At 41.3% G+C, this 27,034-nt stretch overlaps 1 protein-coding gene across 1 annotated transcript in view; it reads left to right on the top strand.

The window, feature by feature from the left end:
* The first annotated feature begins 7,061 nt into the window (after nt 1-7,061).
* The window catches only part of Carnmt1 (carnosine N-methyltransferase 1), a 33,734-nt gene continuing 13,761 nt past the window's right edge, over nt 7,062-27,034 (top strand). Inside the window, exons 1-4 of the mRNA XM_021151771.2 lie at nt 7,062-7,405; nt 13,855-14,050; nt 14,682-14,845; nt 25,318-25,637. Of these exons, the coding sequence (XP_021007430.1) occupies nt 7,203-7,405; nt 13,855-14,050; nt 14,682-14,845; nt 25,318-25,637 (883 nt within the window). The 5' untranslated portion in view covers nt 7,062-7,202. The remainder of the gene's footprint in view (nt 7,406-13,854; nt 14,051-14,681; nt 14,846-25,317; nt 25,638-27,034) is intronic.

Genomic DNA, 27,034 nt, shown 5'->3' on the forward strand with positions numbered 1-27,034 from the left:
AAGACCTCAGATAAACCCAAAGTACAGGCATTCCATGAAACAAACTAGGCCTCTTCCATAGTATCATATCCATGAAAGAAGAAGAAAGACCTAAGAGTGTCCCTAACTGGAGCACACTAAAGGAACAGGACAACTGTATACAATTGCAGACCCGGGTTGGACTCTGGAACGGTGGAATATAATGGGAAGATAGCTTGATGGGATATAGGCTTTGTGACTTAGGTTAGTTCTGCTGTATTCGTTTCTTGTTTTGATCATTGTGTCATGATGATGCACTGTGTGTTAGCATTACAAGGTAAAATGGATGAAGACTGCCATTGCACGTTGGAGGTACGTAATGAATTTCTTGATTTTTTTTTTTTTATAGGGGATCACAGTTAAGAAATTGTTGACTCTCAGAAAAGACTTTAGACTTTGGATTAGTGTTGGGGCTGTTAAAAATTGTAGGGACATTGGAAATTGGAATAATCCATTATGCATCATGAGACAGTCAAGAGTTAATAGGATCCAGAGGCAAAATGTTGTGATTTGAAAGTGAAGTGTTTTCTGTAAGCCCATGTGATTAATTACTTTGTCCTAGATGGTGGTCCTGTTTGGGAAGGAACCACAGGTGGAGTCTTGCTAGGGGAAGTAGATCACTGGAGGCAGACCTTTACATTTTATAGCTGGGCCTCACTTCCTGCTCTCTGCTTCCTGATTGCTTAGACAATCCAACCATCTGCCTCCTGCTCCTGCTTCTGTGATGAACTGTACCTCCCTGGAGCCGTAAGCCAGAATAATCCAGACACACAAATGAGAGGAGGCACTGGGTGAAAAGTTAGAATTATCCTGTGCTACTTACTCTTCTCAAGTCTGGAATGATTTCAAAGCGTGGATGGGAAAAGGCAGAAGAAAGCCAGGCAGTGGTGGCGCATGCCTTTAAGCTCATCACTTGGAAGCAGAGCCATTCGATCTCTGTGAGTCTGACCTGGTCTACAGAGTGAGTTCCAGGACAGCAAGGACTACACAGGATGCCTGTCTCAAAAAGAAAAAAAAGAAAGAAAGAGAGAGAGAAAGAAAGAAAGAAAGAAAGAAAGAAGGAAAGAAAGAAAGAAAACAATAACAAAAATTCCAAAAAGAAAAAAAGAAAAAGGAAGGAAGGAAAGAAGAAAGGAAGGGAGAAAGGAAGGAAGGGAGGGAGGGAGGGAGGGAGGGAGGGAGGGAGGAAGGAAGGAAGGAAGGAAGGAAGGAAGGAAGGAAGGACAGAGAAAACAAATACAATTGCCTCAGATGCTAATCATGGGTATTCGCCTAGTGTCATGGCAAAGGGAGAGAAGGGAGGAGGAAGAAACAGAACGCAGAATGCCTGGTCGCTGCTGTGAGGTAAGAAGTGGATTTACAGCACTCCCATCGGCCCCCAATACACACAGCGTATCAGTAACTTGAAGAACTGAGGTAAAGGTGTGGCTCAGAAAACTTTCTCTGTTGCTCAGGTGGGAAAACGGTGAAGTGTTCCAACCCATAAGGAAACAGCTGATTTATTGCTGTCTCACAAACGGCTTCATTATTTCCATCGGTGCCTCCTTCAACAGCAAGAATTCTGGTTTTCAGATGGGAATGCTGGCTCTCCAGTTTCCTAAAATGATGAAGACTCTGCCACTGTGATATGGTAGCCACAGAAAGGAAATGAGACAAGAGAAGGACTCTGCCCAGTGCTACCCTCCCTGTGTGGTGTATTTCTCCCTGTCTTCCTTCTTTCTCTCCCTGCCTATACATAATTGACACCCATATCCTATAATTCCAATTCGAAGATTAGAGATACTTGCTTTTATGGTTTTTTTCTTTGTTTTGAGACTACATCTCATGGGTGTACAGATGGAGTATGGGTAGTAGTTTCTTGTAAGACTATAAAGACCTACTTATTCCATTATGATCATTTCCTAGGGACCAATCCCCGGTCCCACAGTATATTCTTATTATTATAAGACAGAATTACGACATCTTCAGCCTAGAGCCGTCGACTGCCTACAAGTCAAAGCACATGAACAGCGTTCTACCATAAGGCACACGTGAGCTGCCTGTTGCAGGTGTAGTCACTGCTCTTTGTTCTGTACTCCGAGCCAGGGGCCACTCCTAGTGTTTACTAACTGTGCCACTTTGTCATTCAAAAACATAAATGCAAATATAATATGGAACCATTTAAGTTTTTCTTTTGTTTGTTGTTTTGTTTGGGGGTGGGGTTGAGGGATTGAGGACTCAATGGTAGGGTGCTTGTCTAGTAAGTACAGTGCTTGAGTTTGGTCCTCAGCTCTGGAGAAAAAGAGGTCTTTGTTGCTGTTTTTCTGTTTTGCTTTATTTATTTATTTATTTATTTATTTATTTATTTATTGAGACACTATTTTGTTTCATGTGCCAGTTGGCCTTGAAATCACCATCCTCTCCTCTCAGCCTCCTGAAAAGCTGGGCAGTGTGTACATCCATGCCTGGGTCATCAGGGCTCAGAGAGAAACAGGAATCCTATTGAGCATTGAGCTAGAGGCCATTTGTGCTAGATTCTGGCAAAGCATCTGACTGCATCCCACAGGTCCTGAAAATCTGAGTGAGGCGGAAGTGAAGAAACAACAACAAACCAACAGGGTAGGTCGTCTGTCAGAGAAGATTTCAGCACTGAATAACATCCAGGGTGTAGTATGTTCACCTCAAATTGTCTTAAAAGAAAAAACAACTCAGAACAGTTTCTTTGAGCTTCGTCTGATCTGTTTGCATTCACCGGCTGGAGAATATGTGGCTTCTTCTTCTTTGGTCCCTGGCTTTAGATTTGCTATGTACAGGTTTAAATACATACAGCATGTTGACCTTGCATGTCCTTGTACACGCATACATAGATACATATACATAGATGAATACCTGTCTATGCATATATGCTGTATGGTGAGTGTGTTTTTGGTTTTGTAAGAAACTACTGGAGCATTTGCTGAAGAGTCGTCCTCATGGTCTTAGGCAGACCTAGATCCCACCCCTCTCTCACTTGTATTTCTTAAAAATAAATAAATAAATAAATAAATAAGCATTTTATATGTATCTATGCCAGAAGAGGGCATTGGATCCTCACTAACTGCAGTTACAGACAGTTGGAAGCCATCATGTGGGTTCTGGGAACTAAATTCAGGTCCTGCAGCAAGAACAGAAAATGCTCTCTTACCTCCTGAGCCATCTCTCCAGCCTTCACCTTTGGTTTTTACGAATAATGAGACGGCTGGGAACTCACATTCTGAAGTAAGCCTGGTCTCTCTGTTCCTGCTCCCTAGAAAACGGGATGGTTTTCAATAGTTTAGCCCAGTGTGCAGTCCCAGGATCTAAAACCTAGGGTGGTCTCTTTCCATGGCCCTCAGATGTTATGTAGATGACACATGCACAGATGAGATGGCAGCCTCCCTGGACGCAGGCAGGACCCGCTCAGCATGAATCCCAGGCTTCCACTGACCCTCGCTGCCCATGTGTACATAATGAACCTGCTTCACGTAACTAAACGATGCAAGTTTTCTGTCTCAGGAGATGCAGGATTTGGAGGTCGTGCGTCCCACTTCTCTGCTCTCTCCCAGAGCAGGAGGCCTGTCACTTCACATTCTCATCATCAACCCTTTACATGCTTACTTAGCAGCTCTGTGGAATAACTGGAGAGACTAGGCCTGTGCTTTGTGGTTATGCCTGGACATGGCCTCCTGAGGACAGCATTCCATAGCCCTCAGCCCCCATCGTTTCATGTTTTGGGAAGATTCCCACAGGGGAAAATTATTGCAAAAAGGCTAGGTCAAGGAAGTCTTATGGACAATACTTTTAAAGAAAGTAAAAAAACAAAACAAAACAAAACAAAAAAAACCCCAAAAAACAAAAACAAAAAACCACGATGTATTCTAAAAGGCTCTGAAAAGAGACAAGAAAGCCTATTTACTGGGGTCACAGGTCCAGCCTGTTTTACTCGATTTCATTCATTTATCCCAGTGAACACTGTAAGAAAGATATTGTGTCCATTCTACAAATAAGTCAAGTCAAAGTCACTTTCCAAACAAGTAGTAGAATTGTTAAGTGGCAACAGGAAAAGGAGAAACCCTACTTCCAGTAGCTCCCAGTGGCCTTCAGCTCACAAGTGTCAAAAGCAGAAGACAGCACATTCCCGAAAGAGGCAGAAAGACAGGGAGCAGGAGAAGAAGAAGGTCACCCTTGTGGCTCATGTGTCCAGGGCAGGAAAATTGATTCGTTTGAATCTGCTCCTTTACTTTATAAAGAAAATAAAGAACGGAAGAAATAAAATAGGGGGGAACTATTGAAGAAAATGTAAATGGTGTTAGATTGCATCATAATCTAATATAAGCACAGTCAGAGTCCATAGGAGGACTAACAAATGTACGTGTGCATCTTCAGTAGGTAGAACAGTGCCAGAAACTTGCTGCTATGGCCCCAACCTAACCATAGGTTTCCTCATGTGCAAACAACTGCTGGGTTTATGTTGCAGATAGCACTGGGGTTAATTGTATTTGATGTTAATTCTGTTCTCCTGTGGGGGGCTGCAAATAAGGAATGAGTCAGCACTCAGGTGATTTCCTGTAAACCTGCTTCCCACCTTAATTTATAAATAAAGACTAGAGCCGGTGATTGGGCAGAGAAAGAGGGGAAGATGGAGCTGAAGGTTTTGGAAGAAAGAGAAGGACAGAGGAGGAGGAGGAAGAAGAAAAAGTGGAGCACACGCACCTGGCCTGGAGAAACTGCAAGTTCTAAGGGGGCTCGTTGATGTGGAAGATGGTAGTGTAGCAGGAGATCTGCCCATCCTAGGCACACAGCATGTATTCATATTAACTGAGTCATGTCTTCATTGCCCGGGCTTATTTGGGTTAGAGATTTACTGAAACATGCTTACACCTGAACACCTTAACAACACAGATCTTTAAAGGCTGCACTATTAACAGAGTGTAGCAATTCTTTCCATAAAGAATTTCAAAATGTTTGATACATTCCCAAGGATGTTAAAAACTGGTTAAGTGATTGTTGTAACCCATGATATTCTGAACTGTGTCAATTAGGCCATTCTGGCCTGTGTCATAGTATGATATTGTATGTGTGGTCATAGTATGATATTGTATGTGTGTGTATAAGCAGAATTAGTAATTGCTAAAACTATAAGGATTTACACATAATTTCCAAACATTAGTGAAGAAAAATGGGAATTAGAAAATCTGGAAGAACAAATGAAGTGGGGTGGATTGTGTCTGGATATGAAGTATAGGTGACTAGGAACAAGGATAAAGAGATTACATTTGTACTCCTTTGCTTTCTTCATTAGATGTTTGAGCTATGTTAGTTTGTGAGTCTTAAATCACTGAGGGAGTGGTATAAGTCTTTGTTTGTTTGTTTGTTTGTTTGTTTTTGTTTTTCAAGACAGGGTTTCTCTGTATAGCCCTGGCTGTCCTGGAACTCACTTTGTAGACCAGGCTGGCCTCGAACTCAGAAATCCACCTGCCTCTGCCTCCCGAATGCTGGGATTAAAGGTGAGCCATTACTGTCCGATGGGATCTCTTGAGTTTTAGGCCAGCCAGGAGTACAAAGTGAGAAGCTACACCCCCCCCACACACACACACAGAGAGAGAGAGAGAGAGAGAGAGAGAGAGAGAGAGAGAGAGAGAGAGAGAGAGACTGAAACACCATCCTCTAATTCCTCTGTTGCCACAGAGTGCTACCAGTCTCAGATCTATGAGTGCATCTGTATGTATCCACTTTGACAAGACTGGTGTCCAGATGGGCAATCCCTGCTGAGGGCTCTACTTCCTGGGACATGGTATCCAGTTTTATGACAAGATACCAAGTGACAGGGCCATTGTTGAGAAGACCCTATTCACCTTATTTGGGGAGACAGGCACTGGCAAGAGGCAAGGGCTCAGAGCAGTGTTTGTAGATTTGGAACTCAATCACGGATGAAGATCACACTAATGCCTACTGCCAGTTCTTCTGTTGTGGGGTGTCCACCAGAGAAGACTGCTCAGACATGGGTTTAAGCCAATAGAAAGCTCGATTAGCCGGCCATTGACGACACCGGATGTTCGGGATTCCAGTGTAGCAGTGAGCCTCTTGCAGGATGACCTTTATACACAAAAAACTATGTTTTGGGTTGACACACTAAAGTTAGCAAGAACAGGTAGCCAGAAGCAGACCTCCACGAGCTAAAAAACAAGGTTAGTACATTTACAGACTCCCCCAGAACTATGGACTTTGATGGATTCAGCCTTTGTTTTACTTTGGCAGTGGTGCTGTCTTTGTGCTGAGTTTTACAGCCTTAATGGTACTTCATCATAGATTCAGTTGTGCTAAGGTCTCAGGGCCTTCTAAGATCTGGGGCTCTGTTACATTTCTATCTCGAGTAGCTCATCACAGACGAGGAAGATGCTATGCTGCCAGTAACTATTCCCATAGCCATGACATCCTGAGCAAGGAGGTCACTGATGTCATTGTGGAGTGAATTTACAAGACAAGCGGACCAGCTCACAAACCTTCAGAGCTTGCTTCTCAGTTTTCTGAAGATTTGATTGGAAACACTGACTCTGGTTCATCTCCCAGCTAATGGAATGTCTCTTTTCTGATTCTGCAAGTTGGACTTTTCCCTGGAGCACTCTAATTGTGCCTTCATGGGTGCTTAAAGGGAATCCACTTAGAAAACGAGTTTCAAAGGTTAACTTAAGACCTTGCCTTTTTTGAGTTTCTAAAGTTAAAACATTCAAAATCAATTCCTGAAAACCCACTTTTCCTTTCTCCTGCCCTTCCTTTCCAGCCTCAGAGCCCGTCCTACTCCAGCGGGCCAGACTCGTGGCCCCGCCCACTGGCTCTCACTGGTGCCTGCTGCTCTAGCACCGCCCACAAGCAAAGGAGCTCCTCCTCCAGCTGGCCCTAGACCCCGCCCTCTAAGCGTATTCGGACGTCAGCGCGTCGTAGCGGAAGCCCGGCAGCGAATGAACGCGGGCGGCCGCGGCCTTAGCCTGGTCGTCGGCGCGTGCGCGGGTCCCGAAACCCTGGCGGAGCGCAGCGCGAATGGAGGCCTGAGGGCGGCGGGGGCGGGGCGTGCCGCGAGCGGGGGCCTCGGCCGCGGCCGGCGCCGTCTAGAGGAGGCCCGGCCGTCCGCCGCCACGCACTCGGGAGCCGGGAAGCGCAGGCGGGTCACGCCGTGGGCCGCGGCGGCGATGCAGCGACGACAGCGCGCTCCGCCCGCGTCTCAACCGGCCCAGGACGGCGGGCGAAGCGAGGAGGTGGAGGTGCAGTTCTCCGCCGGGCGTTTGGGCTCGGCCGCGCCTGCCGGGCCCCCGGCGCGCGGCACCGCGGAGGACGAGGAGCGGCTGGAGCGCGAGCACTTCTGGAAGGTCATCAACGCCTTCCGCTACTACGGGTAAGGCGCGCCCGCACGCCCGCACGCCCGCACGCCGCAGTCTCGGGGCCCGCCTCGTGGCTGGTTCGCGGAGCCCCGCGGTCACCTGCGCGCGGGCGGTCCCGTGGGGCTGCCTCCCACCTCACCCGGAGCCGCCGGAGCGAGTGTGCACTTTTTGTAGAGAACTGAATGGTGCTGCCGAGTGGCTCTGACCGGATGGTGGAGGTCTAGTAGAAGAGATCCCGGAGTTGCAAAATGTGCATCTTGGTAAGGAAAAGAGAGAGCGGGCACCGGAGCCGGCTTTATGTTCTTGTAGTCTGCGAGTAAGTACGGAATTCCTCTCGTAGGCATGGTTGTAGGACTCTTCTGTAGGCTCTCCATTCGTATCGCAGCTTCCTAACTTCTACATATGGTCTGGATAGGTGTTCAGCTAGCCTAATGAGAATGCCTAAGTACAGATCTGTTCGCCTCTTCGTGCACGTGGGGTTTTGGGCAAGGAGAGTTAGTACATTTATATCCTTAAGTGACACAGTCCACTGTGTTCTGAACCTGTGGTTAGAACCAGAGAGATGAGCGTGACCTCGTGTGCGGATCAAACCAACCTAGGTGGTGCTCTGTGGCTATTTGTATTACAGTTGTTTATATATGTAACTCTTTGCCCAGGTCTGACCCCCATCAAGGGCAAGGACGAACCTTACTTTTATGGCACTGCGTTTGGCAATGCTGTTGAAGCTCTATTTTAAAAATAAAGCAGAGTGGCAAAAGAGGACACTCCCCCAACAGCCCTAATCAGTCTTAGGGCAGTGTTTCTATTACTTTGTTAGTGTTTTGAATTGAACAGTTATTTAGGATCTGATGGTTACAGAGCGTCAGGTATGGCAGGTGTGTGGAACCCAAGGCCTCAAGCTCTCTAGTTCTAGGCTCACGGGCAGTTCTTGGGTCAAAGACTTCGAAGAAATAATTTCCTAGTTGAACTCAGAAGTAGAGGGTATTTTCTGATAGTGCCACATTGTACTGTTGAAAAACAGATTCTGGGAAACACCTTGGCATATAGTAGGCTCGGTTAAACATATGTAATTATATTCAGTTTTAGTATATTCGGAGCCTGAGAATCGGTGTTTATTATTAGTTATTGGGTGGACCATTGGTCTAGGGTAGAGGCCATTTGACCTGGTCTTGAGTACTGTAGTATAGAAAAGGCTGCTTGCTGTGTGCATTTTCTAGTTGTGACATGGTTCCCGTGCTTTCGTCTCTCTCTACCCATTGAATATGAGATTGGGGGACTTTTCATTAAAATTTTTCTTTACTTATATAATGTCTCTGAGAAACACGCCAAATCTCTGGAAAAGTAGTGTAGCCTATATGGCAAGCATTATGTTGCTTTCTAGCATTTTTGATAGTCTGGCTTTGAAGTGTCTCTACTGCAGACACTAGTCACGTTTAAACATAAATTAACTGAAAGTTAGAATTGAGTTGCACAGCCTCACTAGCATGTTTAAAGTGCTCCACCTGTTGCTAGTGTGTCATATTGGAGTGTGTGGACAGAAGTCCTTTCATCACATGAAAGTCTGCCAGCCCTGTTCTGGACTCCTAGCACATTTTAGAGGGCTTACTTTTACCACTAAAGGTTACAGTGAACTGAAGACTGTAAAGATCATAGGGGGAGAAATGCCTTTTGGCTCCTGAGGGGTACCAAAGCCATCCTTTAAAAGCAGGGTGCCATCCAAGTTTCTTTCTTTTGCCAAGGATAAAGTTCTTAGGCAATGAAGTCTTTATAGATGTTCACCTCCATACACATGAGCATAATATAAGCAAAAGGGCTTGGATGGCCGCTCTACAAGGAGGCTACAAATGATGAGACAGCTAGTGGGCTGTAGCTTATAGTTGCAATAATAGTAGAGTTAGCTCCAATTCTAGCATTGTAAGAGACTATGCTTTCAGTTCTGGTAAAATGCCCACCCCTCACAATCTTTTGTTAGTTTGTTTTCTTTGTGTGTGGTTCTAGAGTTTGCACTTAAGCACATGCTGTACCACATCCTGCCCAAACCCTTTAAGAGTTTCCCAGGGTCTCTTGTTTCTGGCAGCTTTGGAGACCACAGATCACTGGGGGTTAAGGAATGTGCCTCCCCTCCCTCACCCAGTGACCAACCTATCAGCTGTACCAGCAAATACAGCTTCACCAGCTCCACTCCCCTGCTGCCAGGATGGCACTTGGTCCCTTTGAACAACAAAAGCAGAAGCATGCCTAGCATTGTTTCTTGTTCTTATTGAAACACAGAGATTTGAAAAGGATAAAGAATGAAGTTGTACCCAGAAGAATTGCTGGCTGGGCAGGGGAGGGTTGGGAGACCTTAGGTGAAGGCTGCATGCCTCTATAGCAGTACTCCTAGGTCGCATTTTAGCCATAATGGGGCTTGTACACTGCGGGTCTGAGAAAAGTCATTTGGAGATGGTAACTCTCTGGTGTGAGTATTAGCTGTTTAGGAAGGGGGATGCATGTTACTAAACACCTGTTTGAGGTACAGTGAGAAGATTGTAGGACAGCCATCGCCTAGGAACACTGGGAAGAAAGTTCTGTACTGAGCTGACTGAGCTGCTCACAGTGAACTTGAAACACTCGCCACTCCGCTGTTCGCCTAACTTCACTAAGGAAACTTTAGAACGAAATATAAATTGGCTTAAAAAAATCCTTCCAAAAATCATTTTGTATTTATCCTTTCAAGCCCAACAATGATACGGCTTTTGAAAATTCATGCCCCCTCTCCTTTTTTCTAAAATATGCCCTCAGTCATCTCTTGCCACAGGTGAATCCCCCAAATTAAATCATTTATTTGTAAGGAATAAAGGCTATATATATATTTGGCTCATGGTGTTAAAGGGTAGGAAGTTGAAGGCTGTCGAGCACATTTGGTGAAGTTCTTACTAGTAGAGTTTCGAGACAGGGTTTCTCTGTGTAGCTCTAGCTGACCTGGAACTCACTTTGTAGACCAAGCTGGTCTTGAACTCAGAAATCCGCCTGCCTGTGCTTCCCAAGTGCTGGTATTAAAGGCATGCGCCACCGCTGCCCGGCTCCTTGGAGTCTTTTTTTTTTTTCCCCCTTGGAGTCTTGAGGCAGTGTAAGACATCACGTGGTAGAGGACTTGTGCCTCCTTCCGTTTTTTGGTTTTTGTTTTTGTTTTTCAAAGCCACAATCCCATCAGGTTAGGGAGCTGCCTTTCAGGTACCATTTAACTTTTAATATTTCCCAAAAGTCCTACCTTCAGATACCATAATTGACTTAACATTTCTACCTACTTTATACCTCACAATAAGGATTCAATTTTAATGTGCATTTTTTGTGGCCTCTTTCAAACCATAGCAAATACAAACAGTGAATGCAGAAAAGTGCACTACTCAGTGCACTGCAGTTAGGAAATGCCTTAGTAAATTTTGGTTGCATAAAGTAGAATGTTAACAATCATTTTATTCTTTTTTTTTTTTTTTTTTGAGAGCATTTATCCAATCTGACAAAAATTGTTCTGATAAGGACAAGGAGTTATGTTTCTCAGACTGGTGGTATGTTTTACGTCTTAGCTAAAAGGACATAGGTGTGGCCTGGTGTGTATTCCTACCCATTTCCAAGTGCTCTGCAATTACGTGGACCGCATGAGTAGCTGTTACATGCAAGCAACCCAGGCACAGAAAGACCTCCTGTTGTTCTGTGTGGAATCTAAACAGTCATAACCAACAGATGGAGTGGGAGGGTGAAGTCGTGTGGGTACATGTTGGTCAGAGGATCCAGTGTTTGACTGAAGACCCTGATAAGTGTGGGAAGTGATGGGCTAACTAACTTGCTTTGATCATCCCTCTTTGTACATAAAGTAGCACTTTATGTCCCGCCAATGCATATAGCCAGAATGTGTGCATTCTGCAGTCATGAATGAATTTGTCTTAAACCCCTATAAGATGAGCACTAGAAGCAGTTCCTTCTAGAAGGGGGATGGCTATGGCTCTTCCCCTGAGTATTTTTGCTTTTCTTCATTTGTTTGTATTTTCACTGTGAATGTGTTAATATGGAAGAAGTAGGTATGCCTGCTATCTTTTTCAGTACTATATTAGTCAGACTCTTTGCCACTCTGATAACCCCAATGTAAACAGCTCAGGGAGGGCAAACGTGTTGTGATTCACAGTTGCCAAGGTTTTAGGCTGCTGGGAGGGAAGATGACTGAGCAGAGCAACTGATCTGGTGGCCAGCAAGCTGAAAGAGAGTAAGGCTCTGGACAAGATACCCAGAGTGTGTCATCATCATCTACCCCCACCCCTTGCCCCCAAACCCCATGACCCATCCATCACCTCCAGTTACCTCCTAGAGTTTCTAGAGCCTCCCTAGAAGGTACCACCAGCTAGGAAACAAGCCTTTAGTACGTGGATTTTTATTTTTATTTATTTATTGATTGATTGATTTTTTTGATTTTTCAAGACAGTGTTTCTCTGTGTAGTTCTGGCTGTCCTGGAACTCACTCTGTAGACCAGGCTAGCCTCGAACTCAGAAATCCACCCGCCTCTGCCTCCCGAGTGCTGGGATTAAAGACATGCTCCACCACGCCCAGCCTTTATTTTATTTGTTAAGGAAAAGAACTTCATATCTAAAATAAACTGTAACAAGTACTGACTATATTTACTAAGTTTTCCTATCCAGTGAAGGTTGATGGCATGAACAGAGGACTGACTATCTTGTGGGCTTTGTGGAGATTTGTTCCAACCAGTCTCTGTTATGTACATATTTGACATTTATTAAATTTCAGCAAATACTTCCATGACCGTTCTATCATTATTTTTACCTTCTTTTATCAAGACACTTTGGGGTGTAAAAGAGACCACGTAGTAGTAACAAGTTAGATTACAGTATTTTTGACTTTTGAGAGCAGTCCTACTATTTCAAGTGTAAAAAGGCAGTGTCAGTGAAACTCCTGCCTAGGTGTCCTCTTACATCACCCTCGGGTCCTCCCTCCCATGTGCTATGCCTGCCTTTACAAACAGGACTGTGGAGTGTATGGATAGCAAGAGCTTCCGTGTTTCCTTACTCTTCAGAATGTTACATTTTCATTTTAAAGAAGTACTTGTTTTATTTGTGTATAGAGAATGTAAAGAATGATGCAGTGAATTCCTGTGAGCCCACCACCCAGTTTCCATAGTCTGTGCACATGCTCACATACACACATACTGCTATACACACATACACACACACACACACACACAGTCTCATCCTTCTTCCCCAGAGAGGGTGTTCCTTTCCTTGCACATTGGCTTGGCTCCTAAACAATGTGTTGTTTGATGTTATATAAAATGAAGTTATGTATCATGTGTACTTTAATGTGCTATTTTTAACAAATATTTGTGCTCCTGCTTTTATCTTTTAGAGTTGTAGCCATGCTTTGTTTATTTCTCTGCATTCCCCAGTATGATTTCTTCATCATGACCACTGATAATAGGCTTTCTTTGTATATAAAGTAGCACTTTATGTCCCGTCAATGCATACAGCCAGAATGTGTGCATTCAGTCATGAATGAATTTGTCTTAAACAGCTATAAGATGAGCACTAGAAGTAGTTCCTTCCAGAAGGGGGATGGCTATGGCTTGTGGGGTTTTGTGGGGTTTTGTGTTTATTTGACAGTGCTGTGGTGAAGGCAGCTTGTGTTTCTTGAGTATTTATAAGAGTATAATTCCTAGATCATAGGGCAGATAAACATTAAGTTTTACTAAGGATGCTGTTATTTTGCAAAGTGGTTATATTCATTTCTGGATTCACCATTGGTATGTAAATGTTCTAGTTTTTCTATAATTCTCAAATGTTTGACCTAGTTGGACTTATAGGTTTTTGTCAATTTGGTTGATATAAAATGACATTTACCTTTTAAAAATGAGGCTTTCCTTTTTACTTCATTAATAAGCAATCCTCAAAGTAACCATTAGAAAACCTTTGGAATGCAAATTGTGACTATTACATTTGAAACCCTAAAGAATTTTAATTTTTCATTTGCTTAATATTACTTTTTTAGTATATAATTTATAGTTTTCAAAATTCAACTATGCTAGCCTTTAGTTAGCTTCCAAACATCCTCTATATTCTACATTTTTACTGTTTTGATTCTGGGGATTAAATCTAGGCCATTTTAACTTTTACCGCAGCGTGTTACTGTTTTGCCCAAAATGTTTAATTTGAAAATTGAAATTAGTAAAATAATTATAAATTAATCTTTGATGTGTCCTCTTATTACTTACTGCACATGTCGTCCTATTCATTATAAGCCATTTTGTTGTTGTCGGTTCCTCTGAGAAGTATTCCTCAAACGTCAAAGGGTGGGAACTAAGGGTGGTGTCCAGCAGGACTTCGGAATAACAGTTACGCAAGCTGACAGTCTTAAAATGAGCTTGGCCTCTGGTGGGGGAATTCTTTTGCCAATTAAAATAAAACACCTTTTCTGTTTTAGCACCAGTATGCACGAACGAGTGAACAGAACAGAAAGACAGTTTCGATCCCTTCCAGATAACCAGCAGAAACTGCTTCCTCAGTTTCCTCTTCACTTGGACAAGATCCGGAAATGCATTGACCATAATCAGGAAATACTGCTGACCATTGTGAATGATTGCATACATATGTTCGAAAATAAGGAATATGGAGAAGATGCCAATGGAAAGATTCTGCTTGTGGACGTTGTACATCGTGGTGCGGAGCCTAGTGCGCACCACGATGTACAACGTCCACAAGCAGCATACGAAGATAATTGCTAATACTTTCACGTGGTGTTTTGGATGTACTACTGTTATATAGGGACTTAAATTTCTTAAAAGACTTTACTAACTAGCTAGATTAGTTCTTTTCCCTGCTTTCTTTTTCAGTATCTTTATTTGTTGATATTCATCTTGCCCTTAAATTTTTTTTCATCACTTAAGTCTAAAGTGATGAGTAGTAGGCGTAGTAACTGAAGGCTCTGTGCATCCAGATAGACTCTGGCCAGTCCAACGTGAGCCCTTCATGCTACCCATCATTGAACTAGACGAACTCTCTTACCTCTCTTGGAGGGTGGGGTGTATGTCTCCATGGTAGCTCAGTGTGGGTCCTTGCTCCAGTAAGGACTGTTGACGGTAGAAGTGAGAGCACCAAGCTTTAGTCACGTAGAATCACAAGCTGCACTTGAGCCCCTCCCTAGGTGAGAGGCTGATGTTATCATCGACACACCTGTATCTTAGCATGCTCATTTAACTGTATTCAAAATTGACTCTAAGAAAATAACTCTTTTCCCCCCCTTTTAAACAGGCCAATGGAAAGATTATGCCAGCATCTACATTTGACATGGATAAGTTAAAATCTACACTGAAACAGTTTGTAAGAGACTGGAGTGAGACCGGGAAAGCAGAAAGGGACGCCTGCTATAAGCCAATCATTAAAGAGATTATCAAAAATTTTCCAAAAGAGAGATGGTAAATATTACCACATTTTTACCCACTTCCTGTAAGGTTTGATCATTTAGCTCTAGCATTTCCACCTTGTGATTCATGTTCATAGTCGCTCAGTGCCTGTCTGTTTTCACATATGTGAGTGGTATATTTGTTACTGGATGCTTGAGTTGTGTGCCATTGACGTTTTTATGTTTGGTAACATTTGCCCTAGTAAATACAAATTTGAAACTGTTAGAGTAAGTATTTATAGTCAACAATACTCACTGCATTATAAGTTGTTTTTAGAACACAATGATAGTGATAGATTTTATTTTATCTTGTGATGACATACGCAAAAGAACTGAGGCATCCATCCATACCACAGAGAAGTGACTAACTTTTGAACACAGAACCTGTGGGGATTCTGAAGCTCTGCCTCTGCTTTTCAGACTCACGTTTGTAAATGAATAAGTGAAATGCATAGGACTACAAAGAACCATTTGTTTTGAAGTGGAGATACTGAAATCCTTAAAAGCACATTTGTGGAGGGCTGGGTGATGCTTGTTATAATACATGAGGGCCTGTGTTTGGATCCCCAGCATCTGCTTAAAAAGCCAGGCTCCTTGTAGCCCCAGAGCCAGGGGATTCCATTCTCTCTCAGAAAATAAGGTGGGAAACCACTGAGTAAGACATTCAACACACACATAAACAAACAAAAATAATAAAGTAAAATAAAATAATATTTTAATTAAAGCAAATACATACTTTTTTTTTTTTTTACAATGTATTGATTAAATATAGCCTGGTAGTGGGTATACTTTTGCTATCTTATATGAAAATGCTGAACACTTTGTACATTATTTTGATAAAAATGTAATTCCAATTGAGGATAACATCACAGATATTCCTAAACCTACTAATATTCGTAGTCTGCCTGCATTTTTAGAATTGAGGACAAGTATTAATTAAAGATTATTGCTGTTAGAATCTGTTTGGAAGTAGAAAGAAGGTTCAGTAGTTAGACTATGTTCTTACTGCTCTTGCAAGGACCCAAGTTCCGTTTCTAGCTGAACATTATTAAGCTCACAGTTACTTGTAAGAGTCCAGCTCAAGGGGCCCCAGTACCCTCTCTGGCCTCTGTGGGCATCTACACTCACACATGCACATAGACACACACAGACACATAAAAATCATCTATACTTACAATTTAAAGTAGACTTTTTTAAATAATAAAATTGAGTTTTCCCAATTTAAAGTAGACTTTTTTAAATAATAAAATTGAGTTTTCCCCCATTCTCATAAGCCCAGTGAATTTTGTCTCAGACCCTGGGATCCATAGTCCCATGTGTTCAGAACTCCTGAGTTTGGGTGTATCCTTCGAGGAATGTCAGGATCTTCATCTATTTTTCTCTCTTTTGAACTTTTAATTTTGAAGTAACTTCACAATTATGGTTCTTTATCAACATTCATCAAGTCTTGGCATTTTAGAACATCACTATCAGTCCCACCTTTTCCTTCCCTCCCTCTTTCAGCATGTGGATGTCTAAAACCACACATTCAGAATTATTGTAAAGCCATTTGAGAGTCATGTAGTATTTGTCATGGTTTCTGACTGCTTAATACTTCACAGCTTTAGATTTTAGGGTCTCACTGTGTAGCCATGGGTGGCCTGGAACTCACTGTGTGGACCAGGCTGACCTGAGCACAGAGATCCATCTGCCTCTGCCTCTACCTCCTGAGTCTGGATTTGAAGGTGTTCTCCACCACGCAGGCACAGAGTCTGTTCTTGAGAATAAACCTGTTCACTTTCGGTTGGCAGATCCAGAAAGTTGACCCCTGAGCACAGTTCTGGAACCTGATATCAGTTTGTGCTGTGACGCCTGGGAGGTGTGTGGTCTTCGTAGCCTTCACTGTTCTCAGAGAGCTCTCTAATAAAGGGGCCCTTCTTTCATTTTCTCCATAGAGATTTATTTCAAGGACTTATAGTTCCTACTTCATTCAGTGAATTAAAATCTTAAATTACTATTGTTTTAATTCTGTGTTTAAATTCTTCTATCCTTGGGGATTTCTTTTTTTTTTTTTTTTGCTGAAAAATCTAAGATATTTGAGACTCGTGTTGTAGATCCTGTGAGGCTTGGTTTTCTCTAAGCATTTGGTTGCTTGTAATGTGGGATGCAACATAGGACTCCAAATAAGCCACACACTCATCCTCAGTGCTGGTCCCTACCTGCCTTGTACACAGGGTCTATCTCTGCCGTTAGGTGCTGAACTTCATGGTTTTCTGAGGCAAGGTCTCACTGTAGCTCACAAGCTCATGGTGGCCTTGAACTTAAAATCCTCCTGCCTTGATTGACCTCCAGAATGCTAGAACCATAGGCACGTGCTGCCACACCTCAGCTCAGCAGTTTTCAGTGATTTGTTTAAGTCCTTCCCCAGTAATCCCGACATTTGTGTTGTTTTAGGATTTTTTTTTTTTTACTTTATTTTCTTGAGTTTTTGCATTAGTAGTTTTGTTTTGGTTCAGCATTTTATGCAACAACAATAAAAAACAAAAACAAATCGTGAAGATGAGTGAGTAAATAAGTTAATCAAAAATAAATTATATAGAGGGCAGAGTAAATAATTTTTCATTTCTGAAATACTTATAAGTATTTATTGCTTCAGACAATCTCTTAAGAAACTTCTAGAAACTTTGCATCAAGAAGTATAATAATGTGGGAATATTTTTTTTCTAGAAAATGAACTGAATTATAAACTTTTGTTTACTTTACATTTTACCTTTTATTTCATATACAGTGACTTCAGCATTTTCCTGAGACAGAGTAGTAGGAAAAATTTTGCAACAGTGAGTAGTCACTGATCTCTTGCATAAAATAATTACTTCTTCAATAGCAAATCAACTTCTGTGGACATAGGACATCAGCAAAAGCTAGGAGCAAGATTATTTTGTTGCCGAGTCAGGTTTTTTTTTTTTAAATGGTGAAAACAGTGTGTATTTAGATTTACCCATCTGGACTGAGTTTAGCTGGTCCCAATCTTGTTGGCTACATCCAGAGCATCATTATCAGGAGCCAAGTGAACATGGTGTCCTCTTCTGTCAGTCAGGCCTTATCAGGGCCTGACTTTGGCCACATTAGTCTCATAGTTTCTTCACGGCCTGTTTGATCTGGTGCGTGTTGGCCTTGACATCTTCTGCAGTGAACACAAGCATTTGTCCTCTGTCTTCTTCATGGCAGATTCACTGATCAGGGGGAATTTGATGATGGCATAGTGGTCAAGCGTGTGTCTCCTGGATGCACTTTTTTTTTTTTTTTGGTATTTATTTCATTTACATTTCCAATGCTATCCCCTGGGTGCACTCTTTTGAGGGTATTTGGGCTGCTTCCAGAACTGCAAGGTCTTGGGCCACCTGAAGGTGGGTGACTTGTGGGATTCCCTTTCTGTGGCTGTGGACACCTTTCAGCCTTAGCTTTCAAGGACTTCACTTTGGCCTCTGCTTTGGGAGTGGTGGGAGCTTTCTTTGCTTTTGGCTCCATGATGGCGAAAAAGCAGAGTGGACTTTTAACATATACTACTTGGCCAACTCACTCTGTGTGTGTGTGTGTGTGTGTGTGTGTGTGTACTTATCTAAGCTGTCACTGGTTTTTTTTTTCATTCAAAGTATCATCTGTTCTTTTTATTTTTTTGAGTTAGCATACAACATAATGGGTTTCATTATGGCATTCATATATGTCAAACATGGCTCTTGTTTATCTACTTCTCTGCTGCATCATGGAGTTTATTTCTCAGGAAAATAAATGCCGTAAAAGTCATGACATATGCTTATGACTTTTGGACATTTTGGGCTGTACTTTCTGAATAGGATCTACCTTCCTTATAGATGGGTGTTTCCCACATGTTAGAACATATCATGCAAAAAGTTTTAATTTCTTCCTTTCCAACATGAATGCCTTTATTCCTTATTTTTATTCTTAGGGGAAAGCTTTTTCTTTTCACCTCTGAGTATTCTCCCATCAGGTCCAAGACTGAGGGATTAAACATTTTTCCCCAGTATATTTCATTTAAAGTGTATGAATTTGTATGTGGACATATATCAGTGTCACAGCTGTAACACTCGCTGTTTCGGGAGGGGGAGGGGTAGATGGATAATGAATGTTAATGAATATGCGTAGAACTACCTGTTCTTGCTCAATTAAAATGTTTTATGTAAACACATTCATTTTCCCTGTTTGACCATGTTTGGGACTAATGTGATTGAGAGTGGGAATAATTTTGAAGGTACAGATTGGCCTCTGCATTCTTGATAAGGACATGCTTTCTACAGTTTACCAGTGCTAGGTCATTGTGTCTGTTTTGGTTTTACATAAAGGTATATTCTATGCTGCTCTTTTGAACCCTTGAATGATGAAGTTAGCAAGCAGTACTCTTTGTTTTTGTTTTATTTTCACTTAAAATCAAAGGTTAGCTGAATGCGGTGGCTCTTATATCAGCAATCCTAGCATTCAGGAGAAAGAGGCAGGAGGAGCGAAACAAGCCCAAGACCAGTGTGGCAGCAGTGGTTCATTTTAGGCCAGCCAGTGCTAACTAAGTATTGAGACCTTGTCTCAAGCAAAAATAAATGTGAGCTCAAGACCTACGAACACAGGAATAGTGTAATACTAAACATTTGATGGAATAGTATATATCGAAATTTTCAGCCAGACAAACAATAAAGAAAACCAACGGTGCAAATGTTCACTTTCCTCAAGTGTCTGCTGGTTCAGCGCTGCAGAGTGCATGCGTGTGAAGGGAGGAAACATTTGAGCCAGCCTTAAAGGCTGGGATTTTTTTTTTAATTATAAAAATTATTAACTGGTTTGTTATTTTTTGTTTGTTTTTAAATCTTAATTCATTAGCCTATTTGAAGACCATTATGTTTATGACTATGTCAGTGTTTGCTGTACTCCAAGAAGACATTGACTGACTTGTTGAAAATTTATCTTTCACATAGTTTTTAGGAAAAAAACTGAATTAAAAAATTGTTTTCTATTTTACATTAAAATAGAGGCATTAACTGTATTTATAAAGGATTTGTTAGCTTAAAGGAATCTATTTTAAAAGAGAAAATAGTGAAATTTTACAATGTCATATGCAATTGTATAGAATGAAGAACATTTTATCTCATTCTTTCTTGACTGAAAGCGTATGTTTTAAGCTTCTTTCAAATCAGTATTTTAATTCAGTAATTTAGTTCATAATTCTAGAATAACACCTCAGTGATAAAATTAAGATTAATAATTCAAGAGAAAATGGCATAAATTGGCAAAAAAGGAATATAAGACAGTCTCACAAGAAAATTCAAATGTAAAAACTGTTTAAGCCAGTTTTACATAATGTTTAGCAAGAATTGAAAATTAAGAAGCAGTGAAGCTGTGGAGAAACATGTCTCCTGTGAAAGAAAAAATTAGGAAAAATTTTATAAAGACAGTTTGGTGGTGTTTGCTAAAATCTTTCTTAGAGTTCAACATTGTTGCATTGGATTTACAGATAAACTTCTGTGTATAGAAATTATTCTAATATTACAATGCCAAATATTATAGGTAATGTAGATGTCTGTAGTTGGGACTCTTTTTTGTTTTAAAGACAGGATTTCATATAGCCCAGGCTGGCTTTAAACTTGCTGTGTTGCTAATGATGACCTTGAACTTCTCGGTCTTCCTGCTTCTATACCCAGAGTATTGGGCTTTACACATAGACCACTGTGCCTCGTTTTCTGCAGTGCCAGGGCTTCCCGTGTTGCTAGAGAAGCTCTAGACTAATAGAGCTGCATCTCTGTCCTGGTGTAATGATTTAATGACTTCCTTAGTAACTTATGGTTAGAGGGATAGATATCCAAGAGGTTATCCTGTTCAGAATTCGTTGACATGTACGGGCTATCAATATAATGTTCTCATGTAGTTTAAATGCTTTGATATCTACAGAGAAAAGTAAAATAGGATGAATTTAATAAACTAGAATTTCAACTTGTATCAATATGAAAGATTACTGAGATTTTTTTCATTTATCTTATGCCAAGTTTTTGAGGTCCAGCTTATTTTACACTTAGAACACATATCACTTTATATACTTTAAATCATATGAATTTTGTGCTATCTGCTATATTGGACAGAATAGCTATGATTCAGAGAACTACTTTTGCTGCTTAAAAGTTGCAGATGGCTGAATAGGTAAGGGTGCTTGCTGCATAGCCTGATGACCCAAGCTGTACGTACTTCTGAGACTGACATTGTAGAAAGAGTGAACCAGTGCATCCAAGTTGACCTTTGACCTTGACATGCATGTTGTGGTACATGAGAGAACACACACACACACACACACACACACACACACACACACACACACACTGGTTGGGGGGAGTTGCTTATAATCTTACCACTAGGGGTCAGCCAAGTGTCACCGTGCTGATACCGCAAAACAAAATATATTATATTGGTGTTTGCTAATTTGTAAAACAAAGATACTGTTAAGCCTGCAAATACATTTACTGTTGGTAAAATGGCCTAGTCTGGTTTTAAAACTTTAAAATCACATTTATATTTAAAGTTTGTTTCTCGTCATTTTAACAAGAAATGTTTAAGACTTTTAAAGGATTCATAGCGGCATGTGTATCTTTGGGGGGAAATCTAGTTAAGATTACACATTTAGGAAAGCATTCTTGCCATCCCACTCATTCTTTGTTTGGTTTTTGATCAGTCGTTTTACTCTAAGCACATTCCGACTTTTGGAAGCACCCTTTTGTCATAATACAGATAGTTTGATGATCTGCAATAGTCTGCTCACTTCTGAGCTGGGGTTGTGTTCTGCATTTTTCGTCTCGGTGGCTTTTGATAGCAGTCTTACACACTTCAGGTGCTAGTGCACCTCTCGGCTCAGAGTGGAGGCAGGCGGTTCAAGGTTCTGGTCAGGGAAATGTTGATGAAAGAAATGATAAGGCTAATCTTCCATACGGTAGTTACTAAGTTGTTCTTGTTGGTTTTATTGTGTTACTTTAATGACAAATGTTCTCACTCTGTAGCCCTGGCTGGCCTGGAATATGTAGACAAGGATGGTCTTGAATTCATAACATTCTGCTTGCCTCTGTCTCTGGAGTGCTGGGATTAAAGGTGTGTCCATTCCTGGCAGGTGTATTATTCAGACATATGTTCCATAAATGATTTATAAAAAAAACCACTTTACTGGGTGAGTCATTTCCCTGGCCTTTCTTTTCCTTCCTCCCTCCCTCCCTCCCTCCCTCCCTCCCTCCCTCCCTTCCTTCCTTCCTTCCTTCCTTCCTTCCTTCCTTCCTCTCTTGCTCTCTTTCTTTCTCTCTTTCTCTCTTTCTTTGTAGAGTATGCAAAGACTATCCTGTAGAATGTACTGCTAGTAAGAATGTCCTGTTGCACTCTGAGAGTGAAGCCTTGGGGAACAGGTAGTTTGTGAGATTTGAATAGTTTGAAATGGAATTGGTTTTGTGAACCAAATTTTGAAAATGTGATCGTTAAATTCCCTCTTTACAGCCAATGATACTGATTACACACATTTTCTTTTTGGTTCCTATACAAATGTTGTTGTCTCCTCATTTTTTTTTTTAAGTAAAGTTACTTTTAATTACCTGTGTGTGTGTGCATGTGTGTACCAATACATGCATGTTGATGTACATTGGAAGGGCAGAGGGCAGCCTGAAAGGGTAGGTTCTCTTGCACTCTGTGGGTCCCAGCGAGCTCGGCCTGTCAGTCTTAGTCAGAGCTGCCTCTACCCGCTGAACCGTTTTGCTAACCCTGAAACGGATTGGCCAGGGTTCCTGAGAACTGGTCCTCACCGTCTACAGTTTTTTCCTCCTAAAGCTTCTTGCAGTTCTATTGAAGGAATGGCAGAGCTCAGAGAGAAGGAAACATAATGAATGGCAATGTGGCGAGGTAGTGGAGCCTCTGGTGTGGTGCAGTCTGTTGTCTTAAATGCTCCCAGAAGTGTTTGCAAGGGGAGCTGTGGCAGCAAGGTCACAAGTTTGAGACTAGTCAGGATACTTACTGACACCCTTCAAAGAAGGCATTGCTCATTTTCTCCAAGAGCATACCCAACCGTCTGACCTTTTCTCTCTTGCTTTTGGAAGAGAGGTAGGGGTAGCGGACACTGAGTCCTATTTTATCTCCCAAGCTACTCTGCAGTTTGCTATGTAGACCAGGCTAGTGTCAAACTCATTGCAGTCCTGCAGGTCGCCAAGTTCTGGGATAACAGGTCTGAGCTACTGTGCCCAGTACCCCTGCCCTTTCCTTTTTATAACTGAGAGATATACTTTAGGCATTAAACTCTCAATGGAGTTAATTTACTTGGTTCTGTAATCCGTGTTGTATGAACTTAGAAGTAAGGTTTTGTTCTCTGCCACATGGTGAAATAATTCAAAAGTCCCACAGATAATGAGGGATCACTTTGGGCTAATTTATCTTCCCAGAAATAAAAATGACTATACATCTTTAGATACAATGTAATTCTATTTTTTGTTCCTGAAAAGTATTTTTTGGGGAATAAAACCCTTCCTTGATAACATTACAATTCTGTCTATCTTTTATTTTTATTGACATTTAGTAATACTTCAGTTTTAAGAAGTCAGGAGTCTAAGTAAGCTTATTTTATTGAATAATTGAATAAATCTTTAGTTGTTAATATGGATTTTGTCTTTTTTTCCTTTCTTTTTTTCCTCTTTGAGGGTTGGATATAATTGCCTTATTTCATTTCAGGGATCCTTCTAAAGTAAATATTCTGGTACCTGGTGCTGGACTAGGAAGATTGGCCTGGGAAGTAGCTATGCTAGGTTATGCTTGTCAAGGAAATGAATGGAGTTTTTTTATGCTCTTTTCTTCCAACTTTGTACTCAACAGGTATTTAATTTACTTTTTGATGGAAATAGTAATTTCTTAAAATCAAATTGCCTTGCCTATTTTTGAACAATTCTGAATTAGAAGAAAAATGTATACTACTTGCTTGCTGTAGATCATATTTACATTAAATTCATAATGCTTATACCGATGGCCACTGTAATCAGTGTTAATTTAATTAGTTGTTTAACAGTGTTGACATAGGGCAAGCAAACAACTCTTTAGAAAGTAATTGGGCATTCCATGAAACTAAAATGATTTCTTTAAGCTTTTTCACTTTTTGTTTCTTGGTGAGGTAAGAGTTTATTTTAGCAATTGTAACTATTTTCTCTGACGACTTCCAATAAGTGGCCATACCTGTTCACATGACAGTGGATTGAGGATCCGAGAACTTCTGTGTCCTCTACCAGAAGGTAGTAGAAAGAGTTATTATTTTTAAGTCAGAAGATGCAGTGTATTTGTGACAAAGAACTAGCTGCCTGTTTCAATAGCACGTTACTGTAACCTAGTCAGTACAATGCTGTGTTATTGGTTACAATGTACAGTTTAGGTTGCTGGTGAGCTGGGGAAGGAGGGTTATTATGCAAAATGGTAGAAATGGGTAGAATAGCAAGACTAGTGTGCTTGTTTTATTCACCTTTGAGGTTCAGGAATACATTTTTGCTGGGTGTGGTGGTACAGGCCTCTAATCTCAGCTCTTGGGAGAGAAAAACAGGAGGATCAAGAATTCAGTGCCATCCTCAGTCACACAGTGGGTTTGAGGCCAGCCTGGCTACCTAAGACCCTGTCTGAGAAAACAACAACATTGTAGTAATTTTTAAAAATTTGAATGAATAGTACATGTGAATCTCTGAATTTCTTTTAATCCATGGTTGGTCATCTACATGTATACACAGCGTCAGATAACTGAGTACAGTGTAGTGTTGACACTCTTCAAGTCTAATGATTTACCTCATCAATAGATGATACTTTTGTGCTTAAAGTAGTTTTTTTTTCCCCCTAGGTAAAATGTGTGGTTAACATTGAACCATATGCTCATATTTTACAGATGTTCTGAAATTAACAAATATAAACTTTATCCCTGGATCCATCAGTTTAGCAATAATCGGAGATCAGCTGATCAGATTCGACCCATTCTTTTCCCTGATGTTGACCCCCACAGTCTTCCTCCTGGTTCTAACTTTTCCATGATGTACAACGTCCACAAGCAGCTGCTTGTGGACGTTGTACATCGTGGTGCGGAGCCTAGTGCGCACCACGATGTACAACGTCCACAAGCAGACATGGTGGCTCACAACCATCCGTAAAGAGATCTGACTCCCTCTTCTGGTGTGTCTGAAGACAGCTACTGCTTGTGGACGTTGTACATCGTGGTGCGCACTAGGCTCCGCACCACGATGTACAACGTCCACAAGCAGCTTCCTTGATAACATTACAATTCTGTCTATCTTTTATTTTTATTGACATTTAGTAATACTTCAGTTTTAAGAAGTCAGGAGTCTAAGTAAGCTTATTTTATTGAATAATTGAATAAATCTTTAGTTGTTAATATGGATTTTGTCTTTTTTTCCTTTCTTTTTTTCCTCTTTGAGGGTTGGATATAATTGCCTTATTTCATTTCAGGGATCCTTCTAAAGTAAATATTCTGGTACCTGGTGCTGGACTAGGAAGATTGGCCTGGGAAGTAGCTATGCTAGGTTATGCTTGTCAAGGAAATGAATGGAGTTTTTTTATGCTCTTTTCTTCCAACTTTGTACTCAACAGATGTTCTGAAATTAACAAATATAAACTTTATCCCTGGATCCATCAGTTTAGCAATAATCGGAGATCAGCTGATCAGATTCGACCCATTCTTTTCCCTGATGTTGACCCCCACAGTCTTCCTCCTGGTTCTAACTTTTCCATGACAGCAGGAGACTTTCAGGAGATTTACTCTGAATGCAGTAAGTTCAAAGCAAGTATTTAAAAGCTCTCAACAGTTATTCCAGAAATGATCTAGTGTTGTAACTATTTATTTTGATGGCAGAATATAAGATGTGCAATGTTAGTGACAATGTAGAGTATTTTCAGGGTGGTGTAAAAGGCAATGACAGTAAGTGTAAAGAAATTTATGTATATTCAAGAGATGCTGATTGTTAACAAAAGACAACTTAGGAACCCAAATGTATGCTGAGTGCACTAAGATGGAGATAAGCGAGTGTGGGGCTGGAGCTCTGTAAAGAGGCTGTGACTGGACAGAGGTGAATAGTACGTCAGGTACTGTGATGCAAAAGAATACGATCACTGGGGACGGACTGCAGCAGCCTAGTCTGACAAGAAAAGAAACTTTATGGAAGCATGGCTTGAGAGTTAGGTTGGCTTCAGTTGTAGAGGACTTGTATCGGGTTGGAAGTTACATTTTAGCCTGAAGACCATTGGAGGGATGCAGGAATGGGAAGAATGAATTGGCAGTAATAGGAAAATGAAAACAGAATTGTGAGTGGCAGCAAGAGCATTCTTTCAACATATATCTACTTGTCACCTGTTAAATGCCAACTGTGTTAAAGCACAACAGATAGCAAAACGAAGTCCCTAGCCAAGTCTGGAAGGGACAGAGAGGCCATAACATACAATAAATATTGTTTGGAAAAAAATTAATGTGAAGAAGTAAGTGTAAGGGGCTGGTGAGATGGCTCAGTGGGTAAGAGCACCCGACTGTTCTTCCAAAGGTCCGGAGATCAAATCCCAGCAACCACATGGTGGCTCACAACCATCCGTAAAGAGATCTGACTCCCTCTTCTGGTGTGTCTGAAGACAGCTACAGTGTACTTACATATAATCAATAAATAAATCTTAAAAAAAAAAAAAAAAAAAGAAGTAAGTGTAAGAATAGAAACTAAGAATGAACTTGCCACTTACGTGTTTAGGGATAGCAGGGGCTAGGGTTAGCCCCTGGTTCAGCAGGGCTGTGGTGAAGTGAGTAGCAGGGAGGAGGGAGATAAGAGGGTTGCTTAAGACAACTCGAAGCAAGTAGTTTGAATTGTGTGAGAGGGACAGGAAGCCACGGGAAAGATGGCATAGAGCAGGAGTAGCAACAGAGAAAGATTTTGTATATCTAGTTTCCTAAAATAAAACTTTATTTCCCCTAATTTCTGAGATTGGATCACATTCATTCTGAAGTTAAAAAGGGACAACTGGGAGGAGTTAACATTTGGGTATATGTTGAGGAATCAGATCTTAAATAGGAGTGAAGTTGGTGAAAAGCTTCATAGACTGCAGCTGAGAGTCACTGTCCTCTCCTGGGATGGGAAGAGGGTTGTTTTAGTTAAGGTTTCACTGCTGTGAACAGACACCATGGCCA

Source organism: Mus caroli, chromosome 19 (assembly GCF_900094665.2).
Source record: "Mus caroli chromosome 19, CAROLI_EIJ_v1.1, whole genome shotgun sequence".
NCBI lineage: Eukaryota > Metazoa > Chordata > Mammalia > Rodentia > Muridae > Mus > Mus caroli.